Source organism: Arachis ipaensis, chromosome B06, assembly GCF_000816755.2.
Source record: "Arachis ipaensis cultivar K30076 chromosome B06, Araip1.1, whole genome shotgun sequence".
Lineage (NCBI taxonomy): Eukaryota > Viridiplantae > Streptophyta > Magnoliopsida > Fabales > Fabaceae > Arachis > Arachis ipaensis.
The window spans coordinates 18,930,240-18,942,114 of NC_029790.2; the positions used below are offsets into that span (position 1 = coordinate 18,930,240).

The 11,875-nt window shown below is 33.7% G+C and overlaps 1 protein-coding gene across 1 annotated transcript; it reads left to right on the forward strand.

Moving 5' to 3' along the window:
* LOC107646619 lies at window positions 2,028-2,668 on the forward strand. Its single transcript, XM_016350794.1, has 2 exons — window positions 2,028-2,114; window positions 2,156-2,668. The coding sequence occupies exons 1-2, from the start codon at window positions 2,028-2,030 to the stop codon at window positions 2,666-2,668; spliced, it is 600 nt and encodes a 199-aa protein (XP_016206280.1).

Consider the following 11,875-nt stretch of genomic DNA (forward strand, 5'->3'; position numbering starts at 1 on the left):
GCCAGTTTCTGTGCCAGTTTGGGCGTTCAACTCTGGTTTTGGATCCTTTTCTGGCGCTGGACGCCAGATTTGGGCAGAAGGCTGGCGTTGAACGCCAGTTTACATCGTCAATTCTTGGCCAAAGTATGGACTATTATATATTGCTGGAAATCCCTGGATGTCTACTTTCTAACGCAATTGGAAGCGCGCCATTTCGAGTTCTGTAGCTCCAGAAAATCCACTTTGAGTGCAGGGAGGTCAGAATCCAACAGCATCAGCAGTCCTTTTTCAACCTCTGAATCTGATTTCTGCTCAAGTCCCTCAATTTCAGCCAGAAAATACCTGAAATCACAGAAAAACACACAAACTCATAGTAAAGTCCAAAAATGTGAATTTAACATAAAAACTAATGAAAACATCCCTAAAAGTAACTAGATTCTACTAAAAACATACTAAAAACAATGCCAAAAAGCGTATAAATTATCCGCTCATCAGCCACGTGGTGAGTAAGCAGGGAATAGCAGTAGATCCTGCTAAAGTTGAAGCAATGATGAATTGGGAGCGACCAACTTCAGTGACAGAGATCAGGAGTTTCGTAGGTTTGGCGGGTTATTATCGGAGGTTCATTAAAGGGTTTTCACAGCTCGCTTTGCCTTTAACCAAGCTGACTAGGAAGGACGTACCTTTTGTGTGGACTCCTGAGTGCGAGGAGAGTTTTCTTGCATTGAAGCAGAGATTGACTACCGCACCCATGTTGGTGTTGCCTGAGCCGAGTGAACCATTCGAAGTATACTGCAATGTATCACTGAAGGGTTTATAGTGCGTGCTGATGCAGCACCGTAAGGTCGTAGCATATACCTCACGTCAGTTAAAGCCACATGAAATGAATTATCCAACTCACGACTTGGAGCTTGCTGCCATTGTTTTTGCTTTGAAGATTTGGAGGCATTATCTCTATGGTGTCAGGTTTCAAGTTTTCTCATACCATAAGAGTTTGAAGTACCTCTTTGAGCAGAAAGAGTTGAATATGCGTCAGAGAAGATGGATAGAGCTTCTGAAAGACTATGACTTTGAGTTGAACTACCATCCTGGAAAGGCGAATGTTGTGGCGGATGCCTTGAGTCGGAAGTCTCTATGCGCTGCTTGGATGATGCTGCGAGAGGAAGAGTTACTAAAAGCACTCCAAGGGTTGAAACTGGGAATCAGAGAAGAGTTTGGGACTCTGTGCTTAAGTCAGCTACAGATTTCAAGTGATTTCAAAGCTGAACTTCTAAAGGTTCATCAGAATGACAAAGAATTGTATAAGATTTTACCGGCGATTGAGCAAGACAAACGGTGGAGAGTGTCAGAAGATAAGAATAGTTTATGGAGGTTCAAGGACCGGATTATTGTACCAGATGTTGGGGATTTGCGACAAAGCATATTGAAGGAAGCTCATAAGAGCGGAATCTCAATCCATCCGAGAAGCACCAAGATGTATCAAGATCTGAAGACGATGTTCTAGTGGCCAGGAATGAAAAATGATGTGGCGTCGCACGTTTCCAAGTGTCTAACTTGGCAGAAAGTTAAAATTGAATATCAGAGACCATCAAGAATCCTTCAACCTTTGGAGATTCCACAGTGGAAATGGGAGAGCATTGCAATGGACTTCATGTTGGGTTTACCTAGAACTCGAACAGGTTGTGATGCCATTTGGGTAGTTGTGGATCAACTGACTAAGCCGTCTCACTTTCTTCCCATTCGGATAAGTTGCACAATGGAGGAGTTAGCGCGGCTATACATTAAGGAAATTGTGAGGCTACAAGGTGTACCTTTCACCATTGTATCCGACAGAGATCCTCGATTCACCTCAAGGTTCTGGGAAGTCTTTCAGCGAGCATTTAGCACTCAATTGAGCCTAAGTACTGCATATAACCCTCAGACGGATGGCTAATCAGAAAGAACAATCCAGACTTTGGAAGACACGCTGAAAGCTTGTGTTTTGGACCAACTGGCGAGTTAGGATTGGTATATGCCCCTAGTGGAGTTTGCTTATAACAACAGTTACCATGCAAGCATTGGAATGGCTCCGTATGAAGCTTTGTACGGTAGAAAATGTCAATCTCCACTATGCTGGTATGAAGCGGGAGAAAGAAGTTTGCTAGGGTCTGAAATGATAGCTGAAACCACTGAGTAGATAAAGAAGATCCGTGGCCGAATGCTTATAACTCAAAGCCGTCAGAAGAGCTCTGCTGATCAAAGGTGGAAGCCTTTGGAGTTTGAAGAAGGAGAACACGTCTTCCAGAAAGTTACTCCAACCACCAGAATAGGAAGATCCATTAAGACTAAAAAGCTAAATCCCCGTTACATTGGACCGTTTGAGATCCTGAAGAGAATTGGACCAGTGGCGTATAGGATCGCTTTACAACCACATCTTTCGAACTTGCATGACGTATTTCATGTATCGCAGCTTCGTAAATACACTTTTGATCCAAGTCATGTCCTGGAACCAGAATCAGTTCAAGTAAGGGAAGATCTGACGCTTCTAGTAACTCCAGTCAGGATTGATGACACCAGCATCAAACGTTTATGCGGAAAAGAAGTTTTTTTGGTGAAAGTAGCTTGGAGTCGGGCTGGTATCGAAGAGCATACCTGGGAGCTTGAATCAGATATGCAGAAGGACTACCCACACCTCTTTTTAGGTAACTAACTCTGAATTTTGAGGACAAAATTCTTAATTGAGTGGGTAGGATGTAAACCCCGCTAAAATTAGTAAATAATTCATTAATAAATTGAATTTTAATTAGAAAAATTAAAAATGTAAATCTAATATTAAAATAGGATAGAGCTCTTCAAAACGAGAATTTTGACACTAATTTCGAAGAATTTGGCCTAAGATTGGGCTGACCGGTTGAACCGGGCCCAAATTAGGCCCGTGGGCCCAACCAGACCCAACACTTAAATGAGTTCAGCTCATCACTTCCCTTCCATTCCTCATTTCATTCCAGCAGCCATGGGAGGAGGAAGGTGAAGGCCAAAAACCTAACTTCCACTTTCATCCACCATAACTTCTTTTTCCGAGCTCCAATCGCCGCATCGTTTGCGGCTACGCGTCCAGCGCGTCGAGCTCTACAATTCTATTAGAACAATTTTTTTGGTAAGTCACTCTAACACTCCAGCCTCTCCTTTCCCCCAATTTTTGAAAAATTATGTAGTGGTGTTGAATTTCTTTACTTTTTGATGTATTAGGATCCAATTAGCTTAAGAAAAATGTTCACTCTTTCTTATACAAAGCTTGGGTAAGGTGAGAAAACCATAACTCTATCTAATTTTTGAATTTGTGCAATAGATATTGAGTTTGGGTATATATGTGTTGTATATTTGTATTAGGTAGTGTGTATGTAATTGAAACTTGAAATTGTGGACATTGGAGGCCTTGGATTGGTGTCAATTCTTGGTGATTTTGTGAATTGTGGAGCTGTTTGTGTGTGCCTTAAATGTTGCCTTGAACCAAATGTGGAAATCGGCTAAGGTATGGTTTAGGTTTTGTGTATTTAATATATAATGCTCTGTGAAAACTTAGGCTAGACGACCCTAGGATAAGTTGAAATGTGTAAATATGTTAAAGTTTAGTAACTTTGATGGAATTATTAAATGATATTGAGAATGAGTAGTGATTGATGATTTTGTTGAAAGTGTGGTGTTGGTGTTAGATGATGAATTCAATTGAGTTTGATGGAAGGTTAATTAGTGTACTTGATATAAATTAGCAATTCTTAATGTAAATGTTGAGCCATTCATGACAGTGGGGTGAAGTATTTATTGTTGGTGATTGTTGAATAAAAGGATTAAATGTATATGTTAGTATGTGTGACATGGGAACTATATATATATGAGTATAATTGTCATTGATTTTGGTTGAGGATTTATGAAAATGTATGTGTATATGCAGATAGTTATTGAATAGTTGAGTGTATTGGGTGTGGTGTGTTGTAAAATGAATGGGAGATGTGGAGTTAAGTTTTGGTAATGCTTGGTTGTGAAATGTTTAGTATGAAATGAGGTTTTGGTAAAAATAGGGGTTTGGTGATCTTTGGAAAAAACTAATTTTTTATGAACTTCGGTGATTCTTAACTCGAATCTCAAATTTTGGATGAACATGAGATTCGTTTCAAATCAAAGAGGGTTTTATAAGCTTGAGAATAGTATAAATTTTGTGGAAAACCTAATTCTGTAGAGAAAGTTATGGACGTCAAAAATCTTGTGCAAAAAACTGAAATTTTTTTAAGTATAGCAGAATCAAGATTTCTGGTGTGTGCATACGCACACTGATGTGCGTACGTACCCAGCAGTAGCAACAATTTCATTTGTGCGTACGCACGACTTTGTGCGCACAAACACACAAGGGTATGCATACTGTTGGTAGTGCTCGCACATGTGAGGCGCACGCACACTAAATAGTTCCTGGCCGGTGTGCACACACACACATTAGTGCGTACGCACACACTCTGCTTTTCACAAATTGTGCGCATGCACACTTATGTGCGTCCGCACACACTCTATTTTTCTGCACCTGTATTTTGTGAATTAAGCATGGTTTTGAACCGTTAAAACCTCTATTTTTATCCTTTTAACCCTAGATGTTATTAGTAAGCTTAGTAACTAGTTGAAGCTAGGAAATTGAAGTAACTTGGGGATGAAGAAAAGGGTAAACATGGTGAATTATAAGAGAATGATGTGAAAGCTAAATGAATACATGTTGTTATGGCTAAGATGAATGATTATATGATGAATGTGAATGGTTTGAATATTATGCGGCTTATGAATTTAATGATATCTGAGATACAAGTTTTCCTGGGTAACAGAACCGTGGCTTGCCACCGCGTGTTCCAAGTTGAAACTTGATACTCTGTTGACCTTACGTCGTAAGGGTGATCAGGAATCTATAAATTCACGGGAATGCATATCCCCCATTGAGTGAGATATAAATGAATGAATGAATATATGAATTACGAATGAATGAGAAAATCTATGCATAGACTCATGGGGATGCGCGACGATGGACAGTCTAAGGGTTTTGGACTTGTCGAGTTGGCTGGATAACCGACAGATGAGCCTCATCAGCCATAGGACAGGCATACATCATGTGCATTCTGTTTGTCTTGTCTGCTATGCATTACTTGGGATTACCTAACTGAACATATACTCTGCTAATTGCTGTATTTGCTACCTGCACTACCTATTTTCTACTTGTGCTTGAAAGTGTTTGGTTGTTTGTCTTTGCTAAATCATTGGTGATGGAGGAGCGGAGGAAGGATGGGACAGGTTGGTGATAACGTTAGGTTTAAGTAAGTAAGTTTGGAATTCCTTAGAATACCTACCCTTGTTATGGCTTCTGCTTAGAGTTTAAGTTTTATGATTGAGTGTTGGCGTTTTAGGATTGCCTCTGGCATTCGCAGGACCTTATATATTATATGGGTGGCACCTTTACCATGCTGAGAACCTCCGGTTCTTACCCCATACTGTGTTGTTATTTTCAGATGCAGGTCGAGAGGCTCCTCGCTAGGTGTCTGGATTCTTAAAGAGGAGCGGTCCCTGGGTTCTTTTGATTATCAATTTATGTACATATATGCTTAGCTTTCTCTCCAAGAAACTTATTTATTTTGTCCCTCTTAGAGGTTTAAGGAGAGTTAAGGCTTTATTTCTGTATTTTGGGTATTTTGGGATACTTGTATATGTATGTAAATATTCTCCAGCCAGCCTTGGCTTCGCAGGCTGAGTCAGGAGCTAGTTATGCTGTATTCTTGGCTATCTATCCACTCTTTCGCTTATTCATATCTATGATATTTAGGTTTCTTAGCACGCAAGTAATTCTGTTTCTTGAGCATTGCGCTTTTTATTTTGCGATTTTGCTTTACCTATTTTTCAAGGCTCCTAGTATATTATATTTTTTCGCTATTATACGTATGTATTTTATGATTAGTGGTCCGTAACACCACACTACCTCTGTTCTACGGCTTAAGCGTAAAGCTCTGATGATATTTCTTCTTTTAGTTTTCAATCTTGCATATGTGATTGACTCAAAGACTACCAATTGCCGATGCCACCGAAAATTCCATACCGAAAGAGAAAGAAAAGATTGTTCAATTGAATATGAAACGTGATGAAGATACTTTTGCATGTCGATGTCATATTCTCAATACTTTATCCGACCGACTCTATGATCTCTATATGTCAATTCAATCACCATTGGAGATTTGGAAATCTTTGAAAGAAAAGTAAAATATTAAACGACAAGGGACAGTAAGTTTATTATGATAAAATATTTTGAATTTATTATGAATGATACTATGCTTGTTATCGATCAAATTTATGAATTAAAAATCTTTGTAAGTAGATTTTGTGATCTACAAGTAGTGATTCCTAAATCATTATAAGTTGCAGTAATTATTTCAAAATTGCCTTTATCATGGAATAGTTATAAAAAAAAGTTTTACATCTTGGTGAGGACTTCACAATTGAGAAATTACTAAGGCATATACATATAGAGGAGGAAACTCGAAAACGTGATGCTGTGTATCTCTCTGAAAGTTCTAAAGTGAATCATATTGGTGAAAACAAAACCAATAAGAAGAAAAGAAAGTTCTCAAAAGATTCAAATCAAGACAAGAAGAGATAAAGAGAGTGTTATCATTGTCACAAGAAAGGACATTACATCAAAGAATGTAGACTTCTGAAAAAGGAAGTTTCAAAGACCAACTTAGTGGAAGAGAAGGATCTAATAGCTATGGTTGTAGAAAAAGTACAAAATATGCATATTGCCATGGTTACAGAACTCAACATGGCAACACAAGGAAAATCACTTGAGTGGTGGTTAGATTCTGGAGCTACTGTTCACGTTTGTAATGATCGCAATCAATTCAAAACATATGAAGAAGTGAATAATAGAGAAGTCTTGATGGGCAATGACAACTCAGCCAAAGTTTGTGGTCAAAGAATTGTGCAATTGAATTTTATATCTGAAAAGAAATTAAATTTAACAAATGTACTTCATATTCCGGATTTGAAAAAAAAATTAGTTTCTACTAGTCTCTTGTGTAAGAAAGGATTTAAAGTTGTAATGGAATCTGATAAAATGATCTTGCTTAAGAATGATGAATTCATAAAAAAATGATATTGTACTGAAGGCATATTTAAACTTAATATTAATAAAGTGAATATTTTTTTGTGTGTTGTTGATTCTTGTGATTTATGGCATATTAGATTAGCACACTTAAATTACAAATCAATTGAATATATGCATAAAAATAACTATATTGATCTTAATAATAAGAATTTTAATAGAAAATGTGATATTTGCATACAATCCAAAATTACTAAGAAAATTTTTTCCTAAAGTTAAAAGGAATACAGATTTATTAGAATTGATTCATAGTGATATTTGTGAATTAAATGACAATATTACTAGAAGAGAAAAAATATATTTTATAACTTTTATTGATGATTGTTCTAGATTTACTTATGTATATTTATTTAGAAATAAAGATGAAACTTTTAAAATGTTTAAGAAATATAAATAGAAGTAAAAAATATGCATGATAAGAAAATAAAAGTCATTCGTAGTGATCGAGGTGGAGAATATTTTTTTTAATGAATTTGATAACTTTTGTGAATTACATGGTATTGTGCATGAATCTTCCTCTCCATGTACTCTGCAACAAAATGGTTTGGCAAAAAAAAAAAATCGTACTTTAGTGGATATGGTTAATTCAATGTTACTAAATGGAAAATTGCCTTACAATTTGTGGGGTGAATCATTATTGACATCATGTCATATCCATAATAGGATACCATCAACATATAGAAAAGTTTCTCCTTATAAAATTTGGAAAGGAAGAAAACCTAATTTGATCTATTTAAAAGTGTGAGGGTGTTTAACCTTTTATCGAGTTCCTGATCAAAAGAGAACCAAATTGGGGCCAAGAACCATAAAAGACACTTTCATAAGATATGCTCAAAATTCTAAAGCATATAGAATATTAGACTTAGTGTCTAATGAAGTTGTTGAATAAGAGAGGTATAATTTATTAAAAATAAATTTATCAATGATTCAACTTCTAGTTCAGAATATCCCCAAAATAATACTAACATTTCACAAGAAATAAATAATCAAAATAATAAACGTCTAGTGACAAAGAATTGATTGAACCAAGGAAGAGTTTGAGAGTGAGAAAAGAAAAGGACTTGAATTTAGATTTTATTTATTCTCAAACTATCACTTTTTTGGTAGAAGGAACTAAGAATTCTGTGACATACAAGATTCCTATTGTGATGAATATAGAGGGTGATACTCAAACGTTTAAAGAGGCTATGCCTTCAAGGGATTTCACTACCTTTTGGAAAGAAGTAACAAATGATGAAATTGACTCAATATTATCAAATAATAATTGGGTCTTGGTTGATTTACCTCAAATATCAAAGCCTATAGGATATAAGTAGGTATTTAGAAGAAAGTATAATACTGATGGTTCATTACAAACCTTTAAAATAAGGTTAGTGGCCAAGGAATTTAGACAATAAGAAGGTCTAGACTATTTTGATATCTATACACCTGTGGCAAGAATGACTTCTATTAGGACTCTTATGGCATTAGCATTCATTCATAAGCTTCATATACATCAAATAGATGTTAAAACGGTTTTTTTTTTTAAATGGAGATCTTAATGAAAAAATTTATATGGAGCAACCGGAAGGCTATGTGCTACTTGAAAATGAAAAGAAAGTTTACAAATTAATTAAGTCTTTGTATGGCCTAAAACAAGCGCCTAAACAATGGCATGAGAAGTTTGATTCAATGGTGTTATCAAATAGCTTCTCAAATAATAGTGCGGATAAATGTATTTACTCAAAATTTACTAAAAATTATGGAGTAATCATTTGTCTATATGTTGATGATATGTTAATCATCGAAACAAATTTAGAAGGAATTCGTATAACAAAGGAGTATCTAACTTCTAAATTCAAGATGAAGGTTTTGAATGAAACTGATACAATATTAAGCATAAAAGTGCATAAGAATGAAGTTGGCTTTATTTTAACTCAATCTCATTATATCAAAAGATATTAGAAAACTTTATCATCTCACAATTAAAGAATCCAATACACCCTATGATCATAATCTTAAATTAGAAGAAAACATGTGAAGACCTATAACACAATTAGAATATGCTAGTGCTATAAGAAGTTTAATATATGCAATGCATTGTACTATACCTGATATAGCATTTGCTGTGTGCAAATTATCAAGTTTCACATGAAAACCTAGAATCAACATTGAAAAGCTATAACAAGAGTTCTTGGTTACCTCAAGAAAACCATAAACTTTAGATTACATTATAGTGATTATCCCGCAATTTTAGAAGGTTATTTCGACATAAATTGGATTACAAATATTAGTGATAACAAATCCACTTCAAGATGGATTTTCACCATAGGTGGTGGAGTAATAAGTTGGGCCTCAAAAAACCAAATCTGTATTACACATTCTATTATGAAGGTTGAGTTGGTAGCGTTATCAGCTGCAGGTAAAGAAGCGAAATAGTTAAAAATTTTGTTATATGATATAAAGCTGTGGCCACAGCAGATGATAGCCATTTCAATCTTCTATGATAGTGAATCAACCATGTCTCGAGCATATAATAAAGTTTATAATGAAAAGTCTAGACATATAAGTTTGAGACATGAGTTTGTGAGGCAACTAATAGATGATAGTGTAATTACCATCACTTATGTAAGATTTCAAAGAAATTTAGCAGACTATTTGACTAAAGATTTGTCAAGGGATAAAATCAAAGAGACTACTGCTAAAATGGAATTAAAACCTATTATTGTTAAATGATGGGAACCCAACCTTATTCTAGTAGACTACTAGTTTCAAGGTTTAATGGATAATAACAAGTTATTTAGCAATTGAAGCACTAAGGTATATGATTTAGTGCTATTTATAATAAATTAGAAGTGTGAGTTAAAACTCTTAATGGAATGATAATATTATTTATCAAAAGATTCCACCTATATGAATATAGGAGTGGTGCCGCTCTAATCGAGAATTTTAGAGGTTTTATTCTCGTAAATATTCATAAAATCAGGATGAGCACAAGACCATATACGTGTTTAAAATTATCAACTCTTGAACTTGGAGGGTATAAGTAATGTGTGTAATTTTTGGTACTAGCATATGAAGTATGAGTTTAATCGATTAGACACCTATTACTTCGTTAGAACTTTAAAATTTACACTAAAAGAATGTTTAATCTTAATGACACATTTTTTATGCATATACTTGTATGGTATTTAAATTTTATAAACAGTGGAGAATTGAAAGGTATTTACAAATTTGATCAATTAATATTATTAATGTTATTGATATTATTATTAATATTAATAAACGGTTACTAATAGTTTAGTACCATTTGTCTAAAAAGACACAACCTTTTAAGAATTGTGTATGTTCAAAACATTATATTTATTGGCTAAAAGAACACAACTCTTTAAGAATTGGATATGTTCAAAATATTGTGTCTATTGGCAATTGCTACATGCAGTATGTATAAATAAGTTCTTATCCACTATTTTAAAAATAGAAGTACTAAGTGTATATTTTACTTAACTATTAAGAGATTTTTTTGTTCAAGAGAGTTGAGAATTTCTTACTATTGCTAATTAAAAAATTCTTAAATTTTATTGTATCTTGAAAGAGTATTGTCATTAACCCTATTAGAAATTAAATATAAAGATAAATATCTCTCTAAAAAAGATATAATCATGATTTGAAACCATCTCATATACCCAACCGTAATAAAATAACACGTAGGTTGTTCTATTATTAAAAGAGTAGAAAAATATGTCTTTTTTCTAATGTTTGAGATTAATTTTAATTTTGCAAAAGTTTTTATTTATTAAATTTTGTACCTAACGTTTCCATATCAATTTCATCTTTCCATCAAAAAATTAAATATGAATCATAATACTAATCAAGAAATGTTGAATTACCTTTATTTAGCCGACCAGTTGAATTTGTAGGTGGTTTAATTTATTTTTAATGTGTATTTATATTTTAATATATATTTTATATTAATGACTAATTTTAGTAACTAATTTTAATATACATATAGTATAATTTTTGTAAATTTTCAGTGACAACAGAATCATCATATTTTTAGCATAAAACTAGAGGATGAAAGAACCGAAAGTCCGAAACAATGAATTTGGTGGCATTTACCCCATTTTTTTTTCCAGTCTTCTCTTCTTTTACCTTTTTATTTTTGTAATAGGAAACTTTGGCCCCTTTATTTTATGGAAATCTTGGCTGTTAGTTTTGTGAACTGTAAACATGTTTTTCTGCTCAACAGACATGAATAGTATAGTGTGCACAGCTTTCTTTATTTAAATAAAATTTTTTTCATATTTTGCAATTTAAAATGATATTAGAAAGAATTATATTTGTGTGCTTTATATTTCAATTTCACAAGCAATGCGAGCAAAATTAAAGATATATATTTTCTCCACCTTATTTTCTTAGTTATTGCCGGTGAAATTGAGAAAGAAAAAGTTGCAAACCGAATTAGAAAATAATGTGATATGAACAAATCGACTACATTGTACATTTTCTACTACTTTTAATAATTTATTGACATTTTTATTTTTAAATCAATCCATTAACTTTGAAGATAAATCTCAATAAAAAATACATTTATTTAGATTCAAACTAAACATAAAAAATAAAAAGTAATCAGAATAGAAATTCAAATTTTATGTTTTAATTTAAATTTTGAAAAATTTGCATCATTATAAATTTAAAACAAAAATGAGTTAATGATTTTTTAAAATTATTAAAAATTATCTTTTAATTCACTGA